The 25,116-nt window shown below is 35.5% G+C and overlaps 1 protein-coding gene across 7 annotated transcripts in view; it reads left to right on the top strand.

Annotated features, from left to right (window-relative positions):
- Positions 1 to 25,116, top strand: part of Fxr1 (FMR1 autosomal homolog 1) — a 52,881-nt gene that overhangs the window by 10,827 nt on the left and 16,938 nt on the right. For all 7 annotated transcript variants that reach the window (XM_048347054.1, XM_048347051.1, XM_048347050.1 and 4 more), the window contains exons 2-10: positions 5,908 to 5,960; positions 7,370 to 7,463; positions 9,769 to 9,840; positions 10,741 to 10,889; positions 11,097 to 11,190; positions 11,806 to 11,922; positions 14,444 to 14,614; positions 15,755 to 15,833; positions 19,770 to 19,879. In XM_048347054.1, the coding sequence (XP_048203011.1) occupies positions 5,908 to 5,960; positions 7,370 to 7,463; positions 9,769 to 9,840; positions 10,741 to 10,889; positions 11,097 to 11,190; positions 11,806 to 11,922; positions 14,444 to 14,614; positions 15,755 to 15,833; positions 19,770 to 19,879 (939 nt within the window). The remainder of the gene's footprint in view (positions 1 to 5,907; positions 5,961 to 7,369; positions 7,464 to 9,768; positions 9,841 to 10,740; positions 10,890 to 11,096; positions 11,191 to 11,805; positions 11,923 to 14,443; positions 14,615 to 15,754; positions 15,834 to 19,769; positions 19,880 to 25,116) is intronic.

Below are 25,116 nucleotides of genomic sequence, written 5' to 3'. Positions count from 1 at the left end.
TTCTTCAGTGCCATGGAGGGCATTGATGTTGCAAGCACACTTTGAAAGAGCTCTCCTCTATTATCTCCAGGATTTTCTTCCAAGAATTTCTGCCCACTCTGCAAGTTTTGATGCTCATGCTTTCTTGATTTTATCAGAAGGTGTCAACAGAACAACCTTCTGGTAAGAATTCTCAACCCTTCCTAAAATGATTTTTTAGTGGTTTGCTTGAATGAAACTTCCAAGGGATATATTCAAATTATGCAGGAAAATGGCAAGCAAACCAGTTTGAGCAGGGCTAAACAATGACATTTATATCTTGACTCACAGATTTGGCTATTTACTCTAAGATGGGCTTCAGAGATGTTAAAACTTAAGAATTGAGGCTGGGAAGTCAACACTGGCTGAGAATGAGTCAGTAAACTGATACAATTGATCAAGCACTAGCAAGTGATAACTAAATATATCTTTGTAGTTTATGAGAAACAAAATTATACCAGTAAACTTTTTCTTTCTTGGACTGTATTTTTATAATCAAACTTATTCTTAGCAGTAATCTTTACCTGGTGTGCTGAAGGGGACAAATATAGTTAGACAGGGAAAAGCATCTCACAAATAAGCCAAGTGCCTCTAGTTGAAAAGCATTTAATCAGTTTATTTTTTAGAAATGCAATATTTTTCTCCAAGGCACTTCAAGAACTAAGCCATCAGATAAAGTGCTTTCAATATGTTTGAGAAGGAATTAAATACATAAACTATATTTGTTAAATCTAGAAAGAAAAGTGTTTATATATTATGTTTCAATTAGATGCCACCATGATAAACAATGGAAAACATATAGAAGGTAGAGTGAGTGACTTAACTTGGTCAAGTTTGAAGGAAGCAGTGTTGTGAGTCTGATAATTTCTTTATCTTACTTAGGGAATAAATGAATTAGAGGCTTGATTTCTGTTGAACCATGAACATTCTTTTAATAAATTTAGCATTAGAGATTGGAGTCATTAAAGTGCCAGGGATAGTTCCTGGCTTCCATTTAGGAAGATTACATTATTACTATTTTTTGCTAGCTGTTCCTTTGCTTTTACAAATTGTTTTTTAGAAATGATTTTTGAAATTGAAGAATTAAAGCTTTAGGATTTAAGTGTTGGACTTAAAAACTTTGTAGATTCAAGTTGTTTTCCTTCCTAATTATTACTATTGTTTGTTTGCTGAGTATTAAGGTCTTTGTTTCTGTTTTGCCCTTTACAAAGGGTATAAATTTAGACTTGTAACCAACCTAAACAAATAAATGAATTTGAAGTCATACTTCTGTAGCAAAGAAATATTTTTCTAGACTAGAATGAAAATATCCCAAAAGAATTTAGTAGGAATGTTCTCTAAGGGATTTTACAGATTTCTCAGCACAGTTCTAATAAAGTCCCTGATACTGATCAGTAATTTAAACACTAAAATTTTAACTCCAGCCTGTGTTTTGGACATAATTGCTTTTCAGATTGTGAACCAGATTTTGATGTTTTTGCTCTGTAATCATGGTTTGTCCCTTGCATCTTAAGGGTTAATCTTATTTGGTTCATAATGATAAAGAACTTCAGGCAGTTTGAAACTAGTAGTTTATCACTTTTAAGAGAGTGAAATTTGGAGGGTGTGTAGGGATGTATTGTTACAACTTCCTTTCTATAAAATGAGGTATTTGAAAGGATTGTAAACGAAAATTTTGTCTAATCATCATACAGAGTCATTAGGTAACTTTGCCACTTTCAGATTCCGTATTTATTTGTTCTGATATTCGCCTATGGTATTAAACCCACCCCTCACTTCTGTATTTAGGCTCGAAGTCAGAGGCATTAGCATTTGTCAGACAGACATTGTACCGCTTAGCCACACCCTTAGCTATAAACTTCCAATTATTGGGATTACTAACACTATGTTTCTTTCTGCTTAAGCCTGTAGGATTTTTTCCCCCCTGTGACTGACTACTTAGTTTGCAAAAGCTTATTTTCTGCCTACATTGTTGTTCATAAATTAGACAACTTACGTATCTTATTCTTTCCTTGACACCCCCCATACAACTAATGTGCACTAATACATTTATTAATGTAAAAATGGCAATTTTATTTCCCTTTATTTATTTACAAGATTCTTGGTTGTCCATTCTTAATACTTGAGAAGATTGTAATTTGGAAATTTAGCATTGTATGTGATTACTATGGTTCATCTTTTGGATATTATAAATTTCTAAAGCATTATAGCTTTTGAGTTTTATATTTTGGTTAGAAAGGTTGTTTTTACTCCAGGGTTATAAGTCACTCATATTTTTTCCTCTTAGAAGGTCAGTGAAAAAATTAATTATAGTGGTTCTGGGGGCTGAGATGAGGGCATTGAGGATAAAGTCAGAGCTTTGGGCTTGCTATCCAAACCTTTCTACACCACTTGAGCCATGCTCTCATTCATCTGTCCCACCTACCCCCTCCCCCCCAAGGTTTTTCACTGTGTAGTCTAGACTGGCCTTGAACTTGTTTCCTTATTAGCCTCCTGCCTGTTTGGATTACAAATGTGAACTAGATCTCTGTAAAAGTCAGACTTTTAAAAACCAACAGTCTGTCAGGTGAAGGTTCCTGCTGGGGATCCTATCCTCCAAAAGAAATGAAAAACCTGAGAGCAACCAAGTTCAGGTCTCCTCTCTACTAACATTGAGTGAAGATTCATTTCCAAGTTAACCCAGTTATCCCAGGATCTCAATACCATTTAAGAGTAATCTATTCGGCCAGTGCCAGTATACTCAGGAGGTCTTGAGAACTGAGGATTGCAGTTCTGTTCAAGCCAGTCCTGGCAGAAAAGTCCTTGAGACTAATCTCCAATTAACCTCTGAAAAAGCCACAAGTGGAGCTGTGGTGCAGGGACATCATGAGTTCAAGCTCCTGGACCCCCTACCCCCAACCCCCACACAAAGGTAGTCTTCCTAAATGATTTAGAGGCATGTTTCTTTCCCATGTTTTTGAATCTGTATGTTGTTATTTCAAAATGCCTTATTTTCCTCTATTTTGGTTAATGTGGTTTTAAAAAAAATTAATGTTTGGTGGATATAATGTTTTTGTCATGTATACCCTTCCTAGGATTTTGAATTTGGGACCTCATACTTGCTAGACAGGAACTGTACTATTTGAACAATGCTCCTAGCTCTTTTTTTTTTGTTCCGGCCCTGGGGCTAGCACTCATGGCCTGGGCCCGCGTCTCTGAGCTTTGCTGCTTATTGCTAGTGCTCTACCACTTGCCACAGCTCCCAGCTCTTTTTGAAACAGACTTACTCTGGTCAGCCTTTTCTCTCCATAACAGTGAGATCTCATTAAAATTATAGGTTACATTTAGGAAACTTTCTACAGTATCAAGGCCTAAGAATAGTTTTTCACCATTTTCTTAATTTTATATTTGTCATCAGTAGAGATTTCTGCACATAGATTGGTCCTTTACATGTATATGTTGAGGGCATTGTAAGATTTAGTTTTAGGTGCTGTTGTAAGTAGAAAAGCTTTTGTCCATTTTATTTTCCTAACTGCTAATTATATCTAAAAGCAAATTATATCTAGAAGCTTGCCACCTTATTGAATCATTAAGGATTTTCCTTCTTTAATTTCTGTTTAAAGTATTTCAAAGTGCTATTTCTTAAAGATGTCCCCCTTTCCTAATTTTACATTTAATTTATAGTATTGCTATAAGTTGCCCTATTTATCTCATGATGGAAAAACTAGAGCTGTGTGTTTTTGAAGTTTGCCCAAACTTAATTGACATTAATGTTTTGTTTGTGGAAGGTGTGTAAATACTGGATTAAATTATTATGATGAACAGAATTTTCTAGTGGCTTATTAGGCACCTAATTTGAGTTAATTGCTATGGTTTCCAAACTCTGAAAGTTGGTTTTTAAGAATTAGTTAGAGAAAGCTGAAAATGTTGCTGACTTTGGATAAGTGATGACTCTTACTCTTATTTATGAATTTGGAAATTCGGTTTCTGAAACACTAAATGGAAAGTCTTCCCACTTAGTATTTTAGAAATATCCATTTTCTAAAATGGGTGGATTTGTAAGTGTGAAAGTACTGACTGAAATGATTGCTATGGATGTGCATGTACTAGAAGTCAGACTGTTCACAGAAGTCATTACTAGAGGATGTTTGGCTAAACAACCAAAGCTGGAATGACAGCTCTTTTATGAGGCAAGCATTCTACCACTAGGCCATATTCCCAGCCCATGACAGCTCTTTTAATAATACATTTTTAAGTGGAAAAGAATAAAAAAGTCTTAAATGGCAAGGATGGCGCCTACTCCATGGTATATAGCACTGTTGTATTGGGAACTGTGCTTTGTTTTTTTTTTTTGTTTTTTTTTTTTTTTTTTTTTTTTTTTTTTTTTTTTGGCCAGTCCTGGGCCTTGGACTCAGGGTCTGAGCACTGTCCCTGGCTTCTTCCCGCTCAAGGCTAGCACTCTGCCACTTGAGCCACAGCGCCGCTTCTGGCCGTTTTCTGTATATGTGGTGCTGGGGAATCGAACCTAGGGCCTCGTGTATCCGAGGCAGGCACTCTTGCCACTAGGCTATATCCCCAGCCCGGGAACTGTGCTTTGTTTTTAAGACTCATGAAGTTATTTGCGCGATATATCCTATAACATACAAATAAATGAGATAACAGGCAGTTGGAACTGGAAAAGGGAACCAAGGACATGTCAAAAAAAAAAAATGAGTAGCAAAGGTTAAGAGAAGGAACCTGGGAGGCTTCAGGTTTATGAGTTACATGCATTCCCACAATCGGTAATACTTACTGATGGGGGTGTGGAATGGGAGAAAATGAGGGAGAGGGTACCACTGTTCAAAAAGAAATGTAATAATTGCTTATATACTGTAATCCCTCTGTACAACACCCTTACAATAAAATTTAAATTAAGAAATAAAATAAGTGATAAAGTAACAGTCCAACTGTTACTCTTCTCTCCAAGGCTTTCCTCTGTACTCTAAAAGAGACAATATTTACGACTGTGCCAAATACCTGAAATCAGAATTCACATCAAAACTGTTGTCAAGAACATACAAGTAGGGCTGGGAATATGGCCTAGTAGCAAGAGTGCTTGCCTCCTATACATGAAGTCCTGGGTTCTATTTCTCAGCACCACATATATAGGAAATGGCCAGAAGTGGCGCTGTGGCTCAAGTGGCAGTGCTAACCTTGACCAAAGAGAAGCCAGGGACAGTGCTCAGGCCCGGAGTCCAAGACCCAGGACTGGCCAAAAAAATGAACAAACAAAAAAAACCCCAAACATACAAGTAATAGAGATAGGTTGTGAATTCTGGCAGTCAGATTCCAGTTATTTGGCTCTTAATCACAGTAGTAAATATTGTCTCTTTTAGTGAATACCTATGATTCAAGGATATACAGGTTTCTGTGTTGTTACTTTCCTAATTTCATTATAGGTATTTTGTGGAGAATGAAGTTCACAGTGGTTGATAAATTGAAAGATCATTTATCTCACGAACTGATGAAAATCAAACTGGGGGCAGGGAGTGTGGCTCCATAAAATAGTGCTTGCTAGGCACACCATCAGCCCTGAGTTAAAATAAAAAACTGCACTAGTGGCTCATGCCTGCAACAATAATTACTCAGGAGGCTGAGATCTGAGGATTGAAATTCAAAGTTATCTTAGGCAGAAAAGTCCATTGAGGCTCAGCTGGTAAGAGTGCCTTGAGTGAAAAAGCCAAAGAGAATGAGAGGCCCTGAGTTAAATAAGCCCACTATGAACACAAAGAAACAGTAAACTCCAGTCTAATTCTAAGCCCTACATTCTTCTAGTATTATACATTGTCTTTATTCCTTATTACACATTTTTAGAGCTGTGTAGCATTTGCTAGCATTGATACAGTTTTTAATAACTTTTTTTCTATGCAGGGATTTATCAAAGATGTTCATGAAGACTCTCTCACAGTTGTTTTTGAAAATAAGTAAGTTATTATTTGACATTTTAATTTTCAAGATTGGTAATGCCAAGATACTTACTTTTGAATATTCTTATCAGTGGAGAAATCCATTTCTTTTTGAGTGGAAGTGCTTTGTGTATTTGATTCATCTTATGAGTTGTTGAAGTAAGTCAGTTTTGATAACCTTTGTTGTTTATCACAATTTGTATTTTTCTTGTCCCTTAGCTAAAATTAGATGAATATCATTCAGTATATTTTTGAAGAAATAGATGGCATATGTGCTTCTTTCTCTCCTCTCCTCCCACCATTGTACCTCCTTTCCCTCCTTCTCTTTCCCTTCTCCCTTGTTTCATTTCAGCAGTGCCAGGTTCAAGACTTAATCCTGGCTAGGCAGGCACTTTATTGCTTGAGCCATGCCTCTAGCACATTGAGCCCAATTTTTAAGAGCCCTAAATGTCAAGATGCTATTGTAGAAGGCTTCTTAGGTGGCTTCGTAATGAAACTAAAGTATTAGGTTATTTTTATTTGCTTAATATTTGTAAGAACTGATGTTTTATAGATACTATGAGGAGTAGATAGTCTCAAAGTGGGAAAGACATTATGGTAAACTTGGTTAGGAAGCACTGTTTTTTTCAGTTGGTCTAACATTAAGAACTGTTCAACTTTGACTTTGGAGCTGCCTGAAAAGAACTTTGCCCCACAGCTGCTTCATTCATGTAGAAGCTAGTGATTCCTGTCTTTGAGCAGTTGCTATGTGGACAGAAATGGTGAAAAGAAAGCAGTTACCTGTCAGCTTCTGCTGATCCCAGTATTGGTAGATACTTTATTGACATTTATGTATGTCCCAAACTTTTAACTTTATAAATTCGTCTTACACAATACAACCTGTCCAGCAATGACCAGATTGGAACTTAAAATTTATAGTTGCTACAAAGATGAATGAAAGTAAGCTTTTCTAGATTCTGATGATAACACATACATATATGCATTCGTAATTTGGTACAGGTGGTTGAAGTCTGGATCTTGTAAGTATGTTAAGCCCTAAGCTACCTCTGAGCTCATGGGTAGTTAGTTGATACCCAGTTTTGAAAACCCAGTTTTCAGCCCAAATTGTTATTTCTTTTTTGGTCTACTGTGAATACATATATAAATATGTATATATATACATATATATGAAAGAATTGTGCAGTTTTTATTTTGCCATAAGCGGTGTTGCTTTTGTGATGAAGTCATATAGTTATACTTGAGATATATTGATCATACCATTTTTATTTGGCAGCTAAAAATGTTACTTTATTTTGTGATAATGTAAGTCATCACTGAATTTATCCCATTTTATTTGCAGAATGTATATGTCATAACACTAAGCAGAAATAGTAATTATACTTTGTGTATTAAAGATTAATTAAAATCTTACCTTTTTTATCCTTCAGTTGGCAGCCAGAACGCCAGGTTCCATTTAATGAAGTTAGATTACCACCACCACCTGATATAAAAAAAGAAATTAGTGAAGGAGATGAAGTAGAGGTATGTGTTTTTATGGTTTCCTTTTCATGCTCCAATTTTTCTTTTTGCTAGTCATGGGGCATGGACTCGGGGTCTGAGCACTGTCCCTGGCTTCTTTCTGCTCAAGACTAATACTCTACCACTTGAGCCACAGCGCCACTTCTGGCTTTTTCTGTATATGTGGTGCTGAGGAATCGAACCCAGGGCTTCATGTATACGAGGGCAAGCACTCTACCACTAGGCCATATTCCCAGCCCCCTATTTTTGGTTTTAAGTAAATATTTTTATTGGAAAATGTGTTCAGATGACGGGGAATAAATGAAATTCCTTTTCCCTGTTCTATTGGCAATAGCTGTGTAATACAGTAGTGCCTGTGTTTGGGGTCAGAACTGAATTCATGTTTCAGAGGTGCTATTTTAGCTTTGTAAACTTTAACCAAGTTTATCAGTAAAGAAAATAATTTGAACATTAAGGATGATATTAAGTTTGAGTTGATTTTTAAAGACTCTAGCCCCAAACTTTGTGGTATCTGTAAGTATTCCTTTTGCTAATTAATTATTTTTGCTTCAATACCTCAAAATTTTGGTAATTATCCAAATATGGTGATTATCTGTAGATTATAAATAAAAATGTGGGCTGGGCATCTGTGGTTTATGCCTATAATCCTGGTTTATCAGGGGGCTGAGAGATCTAACGGACTGTGATTTTAAGGCCTGCCCATTCAGAAAGTCCTTGAGATTCCATTTCCAAAATAATCAGCAAAAATTCAGGGCAGGCTAGTACCTTGCCTTCAGCCATGCCTTCAGTCTGGTACTGAATATTTCTCTGATTCGCTCTCAAAATTTTAAGCTTGTATGTATACTTAAGCAAATGTGTGTATATGTTTGTGAGTATGCTAGGTGATAGAAAATACCCATCCCCACTGATCTTATATCAATGTTTATTTTATTGAGATAGTCAAGCTATGTAGCCAGGCTGAAATCTTCCTGACTACCTCCAGAGTGCTGAGATTATATGTCTCTGCCACCATACCTAGTACAATGTTTTTGTTCCCCCCCCCCCCCCCCATGATAATTTTCTTTCTTCCTTTTTAAAAATGTTTTTTGGTTCCGGGGTTCGGGTCACTGCCCTGAATTTTTTTGCTCAAAGCTAATAGACTTTACCACTTGAGCCACGGTACTGCTTTTTACTTTTTGCTGTTTAATTGGAGATAAGAGTATGACAGATTTTCCTATGTGGGCTGGCTTCAACCACAATCCTCAGATCGCAGTTTTCCTTAGTTGCTAGGATTACAAGTCTGAGCCACTTGGCACACCAGTAAGCATTGACATGGGGTGCTGAGAATGTGCTTTCCTCAGTTTTGATCCAAGAAGGAAGAAGTGTTTGTTTAGCCAACTGGGAACAAAATATTCATGCTAGAAATTGAATTATTTAGAAATAGCCCTAGGATGCCGTATTTCACTTTGTGCTTGATGATTTAGCCTTAATAAAATTAAGGTTTTTGTAAATCATTATCGTACACTAAAATTTTTCTTTTTTTGTTTTGTTTTTTGCCAGTACTGGGGCTTGAACTCAGGGCCTGACCACAGTCCCTGGCTTCTTTTTGCTCAAGGCTAGCGCTCTACCACTCGAGCCACAGCGCTACTTCCAGCTTTTTCTATATATGTGGTGTTGAGGAATCGAACCCAGGGCTTCATGTATAGGAGACAAGCACTCTTGCTATTAGGCCATATTTCCAGCCCCTTTCATGTTTTGAAACTATATTAAGATACATTATTGTAGTAATTTGAGTTAGTCTTTTAGCAGAAGGTATGTTATTTCCTTAAAGTGATTTCAATGGTAGGTTTCTCTTCTGAAAACAATTCTTTTTGGATTATTGAACAAAGCTGAAGAACATGTTATAAAAGACTGCCTTTTAACAAGTGTTTCTTTAATGCTTTGGTTTGGTAAGCACTCATCAATTTGGAATTACATTTCCAAGAAGTCAAATCACCTCAAAAAAGTGTTTATTTGTATTTTTAAGTAGTATAAGTTCAGTACTATTACTTAAGTGCATTTAGTTTGTCAGTTTCAATAAAAGCTAGGCCTTTCCCTTTTCTCCCTCCCTCTCTTTTTTCCTACCCTTCCCTCTCTCCTTTACCTCTCTGCTTTCCTCACTTATGGTGCTGAGTATTGAACTCAGGTCTTCTTAACTTACTGGGTGAGTGCTCTACCATTTGAACAACAATTTCAGTCACATTTTTGATTCTTGAATTTGATAAGGTATTTATAATAAGTTACCATGTTAAAATCATTTGAGATGAATTGATAATGTTTTCCTTCTCAGGTATACTCAAGAGCAAATGACCAAGAACCATGTGGATGGTGGTTAGCTAAAGTTCGAATGATGAAAGGAGAAGTAAGTGACTTATTTAATTTGTTTATTTTTGCCAGTCCTGGGGCTTGGACAGAGGACCTGAGCACTGTCCCTGGCTTCTTTTTGCTGAAGGCTAGCACTCTACCACTTGAGCCACAGCGCCCACTTGTGGCTTTTTCTGTATATTTAGTGCTGAGGAATCAAACCCATAGCTTCATGTATTCCAGGCAAGCACTCTACTACCACTAGGCCATATTCCCAGCCCCTAGTAAGTGATTTTTGGGACTATATCAAGAAATTACCTCAAATCTTGGTTTCTGTAAATGTTAACTCATTTCTAAAAGCCTTCTTCAGACCTAAAAAAAATTACTATAGACTACTGTTGAGTTTAACAAAAAATACCAAGAAGTAGAAACAACAAAATGAATACTAGGAAGCAGAAACATGTTGTAGGGAGACTCTGGGTGGGGGTGGGGGGAAGCACAGGAGTGGAGGGAGGAAGGGTGAGCAAATGGAGTCATAGTCAATGTACATTATGTAAAAATTGAACTATGTTACTTGAGGGTAGTGATGGAAGGAGAAAATGAGGGATAAGGATCATTGATCAAGATGATGCATTATATTCCTAACCTGACTTAAAGACTACTTAATTAAAAAAAAGTTACTAAGGACTGTTTTCCTTTTTGTGTTACATTGACAGACACCAAAACTGTTTCCCTGAGGTGTATATCAAGTGTATGACATTCACCAAGGCTTATGCTTGAAATAGTTTATAATCTAGTGTCAAATTAGTTTGATATAATTAATCTGCTTAGTATATTTGTATCATAGGATAAGGGGCCTACTGATTAAATTGAGCATGGTTATGACCTCATCTCATGTTCTTAAGTTTTGTTCTTTAGTTTTGTTGGGATTTTAAAAGTGTTTTGTCATGTCCTTTAGTTTTATGTCATTGAATATGCTGCTTGTGATGCCACTTATAATGAAATAGTCACATTTGAACGACTTCGGCCTGTCAATCAAAATAAAACTGTCAAAAAAAATACCTTCTTTAAATGCACAGTTGATGTTCCTGAAGATTTGAGAGAAGCGTGAGTAATTTTGTTTACTCTTGGTTTGTGGATTCAATGTGTTAAGAAACAATATTTTTTCCCAAATCAATCACAAAGTTATCTGATAGGAAATTTTTAAAATAAACAAAGGCTCTAATGGAATGACAAGATGAAGTACTGAATTTGTATTGTACAATTTTCCTAAATTTATTGTTGAACTTGTACATCTAAACAATTTCTCTCTAGGTGTGCTAATGAAAATGCACATAAAGATTTTAAGAAAGCAGTAGGAGCATGCAGAATTTTTTACCATCCAGAAACTACACAGCTAATGATTCTGGTAAGATAATACCACATTTTAAGGTGGCCATTAATAGCTGTTGCATAGAGTTAATAACTACGTATTTTAAAAGATAAAAGCTTAATTGTGAACTTATTATTAGTAGGATGCAGGAAAAATATTTTGTTAGGTATAAAATTTTCTTTTTTGGCTATTTTATATTTTTTAGCATTATTTGGTTGCACGAGAGTTACAATTTGCCCTCCATATATGCATTGATGTACCTTGTTTCGATTCATCCTTCTCCCTCACTCTTCCAAATAAATTTTTTGAAATTTAGCTATTTGTACATATATACATTTCTGTTGACCAGCCTAATTTTTGGTCTTTTCTGGAGTAATCAGAAAGTTATCAGTGACATTTGCATTATATAACATTACATTAACATTTAGTGTAGAATCTTAGCTTCTATCTTCCCACTGTACATCTTATGAATAGCAGATATAATGTAGGAATTTAGCAAAGAAAGTAAGATTACTTTAGGGATAGTGAAAGCTAAAGAGAAAGACATATAGTATGTGATAGTCACTGAGGATCGCTTTAGAAGGAGCATATTTATGTTAATTTTGAAAAATGATGTTTAAACTTTTGAGTGATTAACGTCTTTGTGTATAGTCTGCTAGTGAAGCAACTGTGAAGAGAGTTAATATCTTGAGTGACATGCATTTGCGAAGTATTCGTACAAAGTTGATGCTTATGTCCAGAAATGAAGAGGCCACTAAGCATTTAGAAGTAAGTGGTTTTATTCATGAAAGTTTTTGTGTGTCCCATTTACTATGAAAAGTATGTTTGGTGGGTAAAACAACTTGACTTGTTAAGACCAACTAAGTAGGGCCTGTTTAAGGCCTGTTACCTGAAGTTCTTATAAGAAGAACTGGTTTTCTGTGTTCCTATTTTTATTTCTGTTTTTTATATTCTTAAATTTTTGCTTTTAGTTATTTTTCAGATTTTTTGGGGGGTGGGGTGGGGCCCAGGCCACCTTGGATCACTATCTTATGTATCCCATGTAGCTGAATTGCTCTGGTAAACTATCATGTCCAGCTTTTTTGTTTGATTGAGTTTTGATAACTTTTTGTCTGTGCTGGACTTGAACCACAGCCCTCCCATTTCTGTATCCTGAGTAGCTGGTACACTATACCTGGCATTGGCGTCTATTTTACTTTTATCAAACATGGCCTTTCTTTTGTTAAATAATAAATGCCTCTTGAACTTCATTGTTGGAATTAGGTGACAGATTCCAAAGAGCTTAGAACTAGCAATAGTGAGAAACTTGTTTTGCTACGTTTTTGCTTTTTAGTCATTTTGTCGCCTATCACAAAATCAGTTCACTATAGCAACTCTTCTGTACTGCTGTTTGTACAAAGTTGATGAGGTATAGGAGTGGAAAATCAACCACATGCAATGTACTTTTAAAATAATGAAGTTGGCCACTTGTTCTCCTGTCTTTTGTATATGTGTGTCAGAATCAAGGCTTGAACTCAGTTTGGATGTTTGTCCCCTAGCCTTTTTGTTGAATGCTGATGCTGAAGCTTTCCGGTTCCACTCTGGCCTTTTGATAGTTAATTGGAGATGAATAATCTTAATCTCAAGGACATTCCTTTTATATCTTCAGATCCCCAGTAGCTAGGATTACAGGCATGAACTACTAGTGCCCATCTCTTTCTGACTTAAGATTCTGTTTTCTCCTTTCCACTACCACTCTGATAAGATACTTTTTCTTCGCCTTTCCCACACCATCCAAGCCCAACATAATGTGCACATACTACCTTTACCTGGAAAAATTGAGTTACTTTTATCCTTAGGAAATATTTGTGTTTTAATTGAAAAATTTGAAATAAGGGATATGAATGAATTTTAAAACAAGGATGATTGAATTAGAAATTGTGTGTGACTGTAATTCTGTAATGTTGTTTTAGAATTACTGTGTGTTGCCAGGAATTAAATACACTTCAATTAATTAACCTTTTTTTTTCTTTTTTATGATACCAGAAGAATTTTTCTTATTACCTAGGATAATGAATTTTGGACTTTTTCACTTAGTTTTTTGTTATATCTTGAGGTAAAAATCTTAAAATATGCCAGCCACCCCTGATAAATGCCTGAAATCCTAGCTACTCAAGAGGTTGAGTCCTGTGGATTGTTTGAAGCCAAACCAAGTAGGAAAGTGTGAGATTCCTATCTAATTAACCACCAGAAAGCCGAAAATGGTTCTGTGGCTCAAACTTGTAGATTACTAGCTTTAGCATAAAGAATTCAGGGACAACAGGCTTTGAATTTAAGCCCCAGGAACTTAACATAAAACTTACTATTGTAACTTTTAAAATAGGCATTTCTTTGGTGTTAATGAATTTTATATTCTCTTTATATTTCCTTGAGACACAAATGTACTCTGTAGTGTAGACTGGCCTAGAACTCAAAACCCTCTTGCCTCATGCTGGATTTTTTGCTGCTCTTGACCATCCTTGCCCCATTCTTGCTCATTTTACTTACTAATCTAAGATTCCATTGAAAGCAGAAGACAAAAATAGACTTGTAGGTGACAAACAGTATGTATCATAGTCCTATTTTTATTTAATAAACATTCTTTGAAACTTGAATTACGGGCTGGGAATGTGGCCTAGTAGTAGAGTGCTTGCTTAGCATGCACGAAGCCCTGGGTTCGATTCCTTAGCACCGCATAAACAAAGCTGCAAGTGGCGCTCTGGCTCAAGTGGTAGAGTACTAGCTTTGAGCAAAAGGAAGCCAGGGACAGTTCTCAAGCCCTGATGAGTTCAAGCCCTAGAACTGGCAAAAAGAAAGAAAGGAACTTGAATTATGAAGAATTGTAGAGATAAACTGATTTTCTTCAAATATTCTTGTAGATAATGCCAGGATTTCAGGTTTGTACTGTCAAATCCAGCATTGTGTTTTTTATATTCTTGGTCAACTTGTATTTTTCCTACTGTTAAGTAACACTCCTATTAAAAAATTTCGCATTTCCTCTCTCCCTCCAGACTCTGGCAACCACCACTCTACTTTTATTTTCTGTAAATAACAATTACTGTAGATATGTAAGAGGAGTCTTAATACTACATTTTGTAAATGACTTATTTCAGTTAGGATAGTAATGTTCTTAGAATTTCCTCTCCTTTCAACGATGATGCTTCATATATGTATATACCACATTATTCATTGGTTGGTAGATGGATCTTTTCAACCTCTTGATGTGAATATTATGAACAGGGATGTAAATCGTTAATTTCCCTCTTTCTAGTGCACAAAACAACTTGCAGCAGCTTTTCATGAGGAATTTGTTGTGAGAGAAGATTTAATGGGCCTGGCAATAGGAACACATGGTAGTAACATACAGCAAGCGAGGAAGGTTCCTGGAGTTACCGCCATTGAACTAGATGAAGATACTGGAACATTTAGAATCTATGGAGAGGTAAGTTGGCTTTTTCTTGCTTCTGCTAGTATATGCTATATCCTAGGTAAAGTCCCCATTAGAAGAGGTGAAAAGTGTATTTCAGGTGTTTGAGACCATCCTTCAACTTAAAATACTTTTTTTAAAGTCTTGACCTTTTAAGAAATTCTTTTTGATGCTTGAATCTTTTTGCAAAGCCTGGATGCTATTCCTAAGAATTTTTTTCCCTCCTTCAAGGCTAGCACTCTACCACTTGAGCCACAGCTCCACCTCCAGCTTTTGGTGGTTAATTGGAAATTTGAGTTCTCTGACTTTCCTGCCCAAGCTAGCTTGGAACCAGGATCCTCAAGATATTAGCCTTCTGAGTAGCAGATGTGAGCCCCCAGTTTCCACAGCTGAGTCTTCAGCTTGATGCGTACAGTAATTCTGACTACAGAGATTGTGTATATTTTTGAGGGCTTTCAAAGTAGACTGTGCAACATAATCATTAGGACCAACTTTGTAATCCTGTCTCTGCACTTTGATGAGTTTCTTACTTCCCCATATAAGTATCTCCAAAAACAGTGATGATCCTTAGCTTACAGTTTATGAACTGTTTCTTCAAGTATTTTATTACATATAGTATATAGCGAAGTGTGCACAGTGAATACTTGAGCTATGATTATTACAGGGCCATCAAAAGAGTTTGTGAAATTTAGAGACTCTTCCTAAACAAAGTTGTTCCAGTAGGAACCAAATGAATTTTAATGCTCTTATCAATAAAGGGCTTAAAAAAAAAACTTGTCTCTGCAAAAAGCATCTTTTAAAATGATTTCTGATTTTGAGAACAAGTAAACTTTCAGAAAACTTGAATAAATCATGTTTTTTGCACTCATCTGGAGAAATATATTTTGGGAATATGGACCAGTACATTTTGAAAGGGGTAAATGTTTGGTTCTTCACTAATATAGGTAATAGAAGTAATTTAAACTTTTTAAGAGAGACTGTAGACACTAATTTTTTTGAGTGCAATGGTCTTTTTGTTAATAGTTTATGAGTTACTTAATCTGAATAGCACTTCTTAGTGACTGAGCAGAACTTTGCTCTTCTCATTTTGTTTTGGATTATAAGTTGGTTCAAAAGCTGGTAGCAGTAATTCTTGTTTGTTTTTCCTTCATTTAGAGTGCTGATGCTGTGAAAAAGGCTAGAGGTTTCTTGGAATTTGTGGAAGATTTTATTCAGGTTCCTAGGAATCTTGTTGGTAGGTACTTCTAAAAATATTAAATATTTATGTAGACTAATTTGAAATTAGTTTAATAGTTTGTTATCTTGTTCTAATTACAGGAATATTTAGATAGCAAATACTGTCATATTTTTGATGGTAACATTCTATGTGACTTGGAACTATGTAAAAATTAAAGATGCTTTCTTCTTACTAATAAGACCTATAATGTAGGGGCTGGGAATGTGGAAGAGTGCTTGCCTTGAATACATGAAACCCTGGGTTCGATTCCTCAGTACCACATATATAGGAAAAGCCAGAAGGGGCACTGTGGGTCAAGGGGTAGAGTGCTAGCCTTGAGCAAAAAGGAAGCCAGGGACAGTGCTCAGGCCCTCAGTCCCAAGCCCTAGCACTGGCAAAAACAAAACAAAACAAAAAAAAAACACCCAAAAAACCAAAAAGACCTATAACGTGTATCATAGTCCTACCACAGTTTTTCTTAAATCTTCTCATACATGGAGCTCTTCCATATTCCTTTCCTTTTATATCTTTTTACCATTCAGATACTTATTAGAATTGTGGTGGTACTTTTTGAAAAGATGTTTATATATATTTTTTATTTTGGTTAGTGCAGAAGAAAAAATAGACTAACAATAGGATAAAAGATTTCTATTTAATAGGCCCTGAATAAATAAATAGTTGTTAGAAGGCATAGAATAAGCTAAGAAATCATAGGCAGGAGATGATGCTTTATGAGGAGAGATTTCACTATTGTTTATCTCCACTAATGAAAATGATTGCAAGCATGAGTTATATAAATTACGTGACAGAGATTTGAGTTTGAAACTAACAGCATTCAAGTTTGGGATGGATGACTTACTGGTTCTGTTACTAATGTGCCCTATGTCTGTGCTCTGCCTCTTATGTGTGTGGTAGGGTGATGTACTTAGGCCACTCTGCCTCAGAGCTACATTCCTAAGCAGGTCCTGTCCCGTCCCGTGCTGTGTCTTTAGAAAAATTTACTAAATAGTGATTATTCTCAATAGCAAACAAATGAAAAGTAACAATAACAAAATGTAGTACAGTTTACTAACTGGGGGATGACTTTCTGTCCCTTTTATATTATGGGACCTGTTCATCCTTTAGAAAATAATTGCCTAGATAATAGTGTTTCATTTATTATACTGCCAAAAAAACCAAAAAGTTTAAGACATATTTGTCTTGACTGATTGATAAGCAGTATTCAGGAAAAATGGTTTGCAACACAAAGATCCCTTCTCTGTTGGTAAGACATGGGGCTTGAACCCAGTGCCTGGGCACTGTCCCTGACTATTCTGCTTAAGGTTAGCACTCTCCCACTTTGAGCCACAACTTCACTTCTGGTTCTCTGGTGGTTGGTTAATTGGTAATAAAGATGTCTTATGGATTTTCTTACCCTGGTTGGCTCCAAACTGCCATCCCAAGATCTCACTCCTCAGTAGTTTAAGGTGTAGGCTACCAGTGCCCACCAGGATTTATTTCTTGAAATCAACTATTATTAGTTTAAAAGCTTTTCCGCTCTGTCCAAATCTTTGGATATATTATGACATACTGTGAATTTCACAAATTACTTTTGTTCTTGGTGTGCTAATGTTTGTCACACTGTATACTGCTGGAGAGATAAGTTGGACTTAAAGGTGAATAAAATCTTGAAGAATTGTATAATTTTAATAAGCATTCTGATAAAAATATGTCCAAATATTTAGTCAAATGAAATCACAATTGGCAGAACTGCTTTGAAAATTGTGTACTTTTATTTTCATTTAAGTCATACCAAATTATTGATATCTATAAGGTAAAAATATTGTGGTAGCTAGCTGCTGGGTACATTGTAATTTTAACTTTTCCTCACTTAAAATGATTATGATTTGATAGTGGAGCTATAAAGAAAATGCAGATTTCTTTCCAATTTGCTTTTGCAAAAGTAGCCTGGTTCTTAGATTTTTTTGGTGTTATGAGTAACAATTCTTGATACTTAGGAAATAATGAAATTGAATATAGTAGTATTCTTATTCTACTTGTTTCTTTCCTTGATTCACTTACCTACTGTAGCAATGATAGTATATGTTTTTTCTTGTATCCTGGTTAGCTTTGGTGATAAAGATGCTTGCTTGTATGCTCTTCAGGAAATGTATGAAATACCAACTACCACACATTGGTGACATTAAGGAGTAGGTCAAAATTTCTGTTTGTTGTCAAGTGTAATACTATATTTTCCTCAGATGTTTCATGAATAAAGCACTCTTTTGAAAGATAGTATATTATAAGTGAAAGAGAAAAAAAAAGGACTGAGGAATAAGAGGGAATGAGGACCACTTGGTGGGTAAGTTCCAGAGAGGATTCTAATGAATTTCAAGAGAGTTAGGATTGAGCTTTCTTACCTTTCCCAAGTCAATTATTCTGTGTACAATGATTTGAAAATTAAAACTTTTCAATCCATAAAACCTTCTTTAATCACTTCTTTATCCCATCAGCATTTATTCTTAGTGCTCAATTTATACTACAGGTGTGCTTCAGTTTGTCAATATGCTCTGGAATTTAAACTATGGAAATGATCAATTAAAATATTGAAGGTCTCTGGCGGGACTAAATAAAACTTGCAGGTAGGTCCCTGCCAAGGACCCAGGAGTGTGATGGAAGTTTACTCATCACTGGTATAGTTCACAAGATGGAGGTGACAAAGATATTGGGAGAAGGGATTATGCCCTATCAAATTGTTTTTTGCTTTTGAGAAGACATTTGCAGGGTCAAATGTGAAGTTGATGCCTGAGCTTCACTGCGTTAACAATGAAGGTTGCTTATATGTGCTGTTGCTAGGGCTTCTCAGAGAAGACATTACATCCGGTGTCCTAATTGCTTTCTGTAACCAATTCGATTCTTTTTGCTTTAACTTTAGGCTTACTAATGAAGCACGAGACCTTTTAGACTAGGATTAAAAGATTGATAAAATCCCATTGGAGTTCTTTTGCTATATTGACCAGTTTACTGTTACCATTTTTCCATTATCCTTTAGTGGAGATTACTCTTTTAAAAAGCATGCAGTAGAAAACTTTTCACTTTTAACTGATTTCAACCAAAATTAGTTGTAAGCTTTTGTGAAAATGATTTAGTCAAAATGATGTGGAATTTATAACATACAGAGATATCTGTTTTATATAGTAAAAGCTACCAGAATGTTTGCTGATTACTGACAGTACCCAGGTTGCTTTATTTTCTGTATTAATTTTTAATGGGGAGAAGGAGTCTTCATGTGCTGTTTTTGAGACTGCTTTAATTGTGATATGTTTAATAGCTGCATTTACCAGATTTACAGGTATGGAGAAGGTAAAATTAAATTTTGTTGCAATAGTTAGGAAGACAATGAAAATATTTTTATATGTATGTGACTATACACTTGTACAAAGCTGTGAAGTACTTTTAAAACTTGATGCAAATTGCAGTACTTTTAAAATGTCAACATTTTGTTTTACTGAGAGAATATTCTTCCTGAAATTCATGTCAGATCTTCACAAACTTGAAAATAAAAGCAAGATAATTCTGTGAATATTGCCCTAGAAATGAACAAATTGATAACATTAGGGCCAAATTAATACAGCTTTCTACTTTCTTTTATATATGTGGAAAGTTTTGTGGTGGTTTACAATTTTTGTTTTTAAGATGTAAAGATGAAAAAGGACAATCAAAATATTTAGACTTTGAAAATATCTATGTGAGCATCATTGTCAGTCTCAGGTATAACTTCAGGTATACTGAAGAGAAGAAAACTTCAGACTAGGTATACAATTTCTTGGAAGTCCTTAGGTTACTTATTGAAAATAAAATGTAGGAGCTTTGCTAAGTGATCATGTTTGATAGCATGTCATAAATTACTCAGGTTGGTGTTTGAGAGTATAGCAGAATTTGTTTTAACTTAACTGTATTTTTTTTTTCACAAAGGAAAAGTAATTGGGAAAAATGGCAAAGTCATTCAAGAAATAGTGGATAAATCTGGTGTGGTTCGGGTGAGAATTGAAGGAGATAATGAAAATAAACTACCTAGAGAAGATGTAAGTGTTTTCAGTGTAATAACCCTCTTTGTTTTCCATGTTTCTTGGGTTACTTACTAACTCTTATATTTCAGGATTCATTTCACAAAGATGTCAGTTAGCTACTTTGAAAAAGGTTATTCTTCTTGCTTAAAAAGAAAAATCTTTTCCTTAAACTTTTCAAATGCTGGATGGTTTCAGGTTTTCAAGTCCAGCTTGGTAAAACATGTTAAGCACTGGTTATTGGAGTGTTGAGGCAAATAACCAATTGTGGAGACTCAGCATTGCAACTTACTTGCTCTAAAGCCTTTGGTGACTTGTAGGCTTAGATTACCTTTCAACGTATATTATTGATTGCTATTTTTTGTCTTAGTTTTCCAAAGATTTTTTCCAAAGTTTTGAACTCCTTGTACTCTTCAACTCATATTGAAATTTTATATTATCTATTTGTATAAAAACACAGGTGACTGTTAGTAAAAATAAATATGTATCGTAGCATGTCCTGCCTAATAGGTTTTTATTATGCCTAGTAGGTGTTAGAGTATTGTTTGGTTACCATTTTTTTGGTGGGTGCCATTCCTGAACTTGTTTTGTTCAAGGTTAGTACTTAGCTTTTTCATTCCAAGTTAGTACCGTATCATTGAGCCACCCACTTCTCCCTTTTTTGCTGATTAATTGGTGGTAAGAGTATTTCAGATTTTCCTGCCCTGACTGGCTTTGAATTAGCCCTCAGAACTCAGGTGTAAGCCACCAGTTGCCCATCTTGGTTGTCTTCTTGTGTCTTTTTTTTTTTTTTTTTTTGCATTAAATACAATTCTTGCTAAGTTACCAAAGGATGGATGAGAGGCTATCCACTTCAGTTTTCACAAAATATCAGGTCCTTGAGATTGACTAAAGGGTTTATTTTAGTATAACAGCTAAAGTAGGGAGAAGATGAAAAGAGATATAGAGAAGACATTTTCTGCCCCCTATGGAGGAAAGGGGACCTAAAGACTCAAAATAGCGATTTTTAATTTTGAGTTGAGCGAGTTGAGATGGTTATGTCAGACTCTTAATCCTTAGATGGTGGACATGCTTTTGCCAGGTACATTCTTTCATTCTGCCTTTCCCCATTCAAGAAGAGTTCCCAAAAGACACATTTAGGTAGCTTCTCTGCCTCCTATTCCAAAGATTTAACATTAAAGGAGGGAGGTACTGGAATGGTGGGAGGGGAGCTTATCTAATTTTTCAGTTTACTTCCTGGTTTTACCTTTCGAGTCTAGTTCTTTTGATACTCATTTCAAGTAATTTCAGCCTGCTCATCTATTATTCCTAATTTCCTCATTAAAACAACTTTGGTTCCTGATAAGTTGAAGAGGGCGTAAAGGATTGGCAATCCATCTTCTATAACTGTTTTATGCTGAAAGTTGACTGTTACCCCATCGGTAAAGGTGACATCGGAAATTCAATTGGCAGAAAGTCAAGTTGACAAGCTGTTAGAATGAATCAGAACTAGACATCATAAAGTTATAGAACTCAGAGATACTTGTGAAAACCATTCTTTATAAGTAAACTTTTTCCTGTATGTTTAGGCAATAGATCAGATTTTTCGGTGAAATGAAACAGTAAAGAAATTCAAAATCTATAGGTTTAAGATTTATATTGAACATATTTCTACTTATAGTAATGGCATACTAGGTTGCTAGCTATAGTAAAGATGGCAGCCTACATACATATTTATATACACATACACATACATTTGTCTTCTGTTTTAGATGTGATGGCTAGGTCAGTTACTCTTTTTGTGCAGGTAGTAGAGCTTGAACATAGTTCTTTGTGCTCTCACTTGGCTTTTTTGCTCCAGGTTGGTGCTCTACTACTTTTCACTGGCTTATTGGATATAAGAGTCTCAGACTTTTCTGCTTGGACTGGCTAGGGACCTTGATCCTCTGATCTCAGCCTCCTCTAGTTGCTTTTTATGGATAATGTTAAAGTAAACATTGATTGTCTCCAGGAGGAATAAGATAGTTTTACCCTTTGGTAACTGGCTGTTTTTGTTGTTAAGAGTTTCGACCCTGAAGTTTATAATCAGGTGTTGGGTTCCCTCACAAAAGGGCTTTAAAGAGGTTTAAAGATTTCTGCACTTACCCCAAGTGCAGAAATCCAAATCTTATGGAACCCAGCTTTTTGGGTAAGTTTTGTGCTTTCTTTAAGGTGGCCCTAATATTAAAGCTTTTCTTTAAGTGTCAAAGTAGTTCCCCTGGAATTACAATGTGGCACAGATAATTTTCTTTAGATCTCCCTTAGCTCTCCTTTTGTTATGAGATATATGCGTTTTGGTGGCCCAAGCATCCTATAGACTCCCAAGAATTGGGAGTAAGGCTCTTTGATTTCAAGTTGAGGACCTTTGATGCTCCAATAGGTTTAGGATCTGACACAATACACTGAGGTGTAGAGTTTTATTATACAGTTTTATTAGTTTCCTTGGTTATTTTATTTTTTTTAAGCAGATATAATGTTCTTTCATTCTTGCAAAAATCGAACCAAGACTGTAATAGTTGAAGACAAGTGAATGCTGCAGTTGTTTTCTATGAGTAATCCTAAATGCCTTAAAGAAGGATCCAAACTAGTTGATAAAAAAACTTGGTATAGCTATATTTAAAGTTTGCTGTGAATTTTTTTTTAATCTTAGCTTTATTAGTATTGGTTATCTTGTACCCAAAGTCCTTGAGAAGGAGATCCAAGCAAGACAGTTAAGGCAGAAAATAGAGCCCATTAAAATTAAAAGATTATTAAAGGAGTTATTAAAATTGATCCCTTTAGCCTTATTGAAATACCCAAGGTCCTGGAATAAGACACTGGAGGCTATTTGGGAACTTGAAAAGTAAGAGACCTTTATGTTCTTCACTTGGTGGAGAAAAGAACAGTCTTTACTGCATGTGTCCCTTAGTGGCAGAGGCAAGATGTCTCTGGATATCATGGCTCCTTCTTAGGGTAGTCTGCTTTCCAGTGCTCTGTTTTTCTGCATTTGTAACCCTTTCCCTCTGGGGTACAGAATCACCCTGCTTTAGAGTTTACTCATGTTCCTCCAAGTCTTCTGTTTTCCATGAGATTTAGGTTGTTGAGAACCTCACAGGCCAGATTTACCAATTCTTTTAAGTGGGGTCTAGTGACCCATGTTTTGTTTTTATAGCTTATGACTTCTTGCTGACTGGATAATAATAAAAGAAATCTCAAGAAGTGTTGGTTCTTTTTTTGGATTCTGGGCTGATACTAGGCCTTGTTTTTTTTTTTTAAGGGCCTCTTAACAATCCCAGAAATGGTTAGGGTTTTTACTCTTTCCCTAAGTGACATCTCTGTATCATGATTAATAGCCTTGCACCTTGGTTGCTTTATTCCTTCAGTTAAGCAACTATAAGTATGTAATTTTACTTTGATGTTCCCAAAGATAGCTGCAATTTCATTATTGGGAATGACAGTGTTATTTAGCATTTTATCCCTAAGAACATCATAAGCTTGAAAGGCTATTCTTCCCTTAAAGATTGAGAATAGGATATCTTATTCCTTGTAGATTAGGTCAAAAGTAGTAGTTGGTAGCCTTAAATCCATATAAGAATTTCTCAGTGTTGTTGGAAAATCATCTGAGGTTTTCTTTGAAATGTTTGACATTTTTGTCATCAGAAAAAGCTACACAATTTGAGGCCCAGGCATTTTTCCTGCCTTCTACAAAATAATGTAGCTAAACACAAGTTAAAATCAAAGCTTCCCTTTACAGGCCAAGATTGTTTATTTATATCAAGATCATACTGTATTATAAGCATAAATTTTTAGTTTCCTTTTCTTTAAATCCCATTGGGGAGGTGTGTCTGGTTGTGGAGCTTGAGGTAATTCCCAATTTTTTTACACCTTAATGACAAATTGCCAGGGGTATTAGTAACAGTTCCCATTGGTGATTTCTTTGGGCTTGGAGAGGAGGATAGAAGGAAGAAAGTAAAAGAAATAGAGGGATGCTACTAGTGCCAGGCTTTGATAGGTTCTTTCTTTCTGTGTCTACCCTTTCATGAGGAATTCTAGCATCTCTTGAGGACTCGATGGTTATAGAACATAACCTCCCTTTGTCTCTGTTGGGGATTTGGGGATGCCCCCCTGTGATCTATCTGTCTGGTTCTGTCTTGGTCACGTCCTGCATCAGTGCCAATTGCAGCTGCTCCTATATCCCATCAGCTTCGCTTTCTTTTATGCCAACTTACTGTTAGGACTTAAGTTTCCTCTCAGTCTGGAAGCCTTAGGAGTTTTTCTAGGCTGTGAGTACCACCAAAGCTTGAGGGTTCTTGGATCTGTTAATTTCATGTACTTATTTCTGGGTATTAAATATATTAGTAGCTCATTTTAAGAAAAAACTCCCAGGAGGCAGATTTAGATAAACATTCTATAGCTCCTATATCTCTTGTAACTTAATATTTAAAAGAGAGGTAAGGAGGGACCTTAGCTGTTTGTTTAATTTTTACTTAGTGATTTTACCTTTTGAGTCTAGCCCTTTATATTATATTTGTTTAAAAATAATATCTGTTTATTTTGCCTGGGATTTTATCAGAAGAATCTAAAGTTAAAATTTTAGTGCTATTTTTTTCTGGGTCATATAGAAAATAGGTCTGTTTTCTACATATTTGCATATATTGAACATTAACTCACTCTAATCCCTGCCAATTTCAGTCTCTTGTACAGGTTACCTATATCTTTAAAAGACATTGCAGTTTTCTCTGAGTCACCTCTTTTGTCCTTTACCTGTCTGTCTTACTAGTGGATTATAAAAATCATTTTGCATCTTAGGGACTAGTCCTTTTCATTTGTGTTGTATTTTTTTGGTTTTGTTTTTGAGATAGGATCTCATTATTGTAGCTTGAACTGGCCTCCATCCTTCTCAATATACCTTAGTTGTTCTTAACCTCTGAAGAGATTTACAAATTTTACATTGGATTTTTCTAGACTTTATGACTAGATTTTGTGTCAAATTGGTAAGGTCTTTTCTGCTCCTGGATCATGTAGCAGTCCATTCTTAGTTGCCACACTTTATTTTTGTTTCAGTATATAAAGCATTTTGCTCCAGAAAATACTGGTATTATTTTTAAAATACCATAAACAGGAGTCCAGAATTTTGGGTGCTAGTTCTAATTTTTATCTTAAGCCCTTGAATTTAACCAAATAATTATTTAAAGTATTATTGTTATTTAAATATTAATATTAAGATAATATTAAAATATTGATCATTTACTGATTTT

The sequence above is a fragment of the Perognathus longimembris genome, chromosome 5 (assembly GCF_023159225.1).
Source record: "Perognathus longimembris pacificus isolate PPM17 chromosome 5, ASM2315922v1, whole genome shotgun sequence".
NCBI lineage: Eukaryota > Metazoa > Chordata > Mammalia > Rodentia > Heteromyidae > Perognathus > Perognathus longimembris.
Note: the sequence above shows the minus strand (reverse complement) of the source record. Positions and strands in the feature narration are given on the sequence as shown.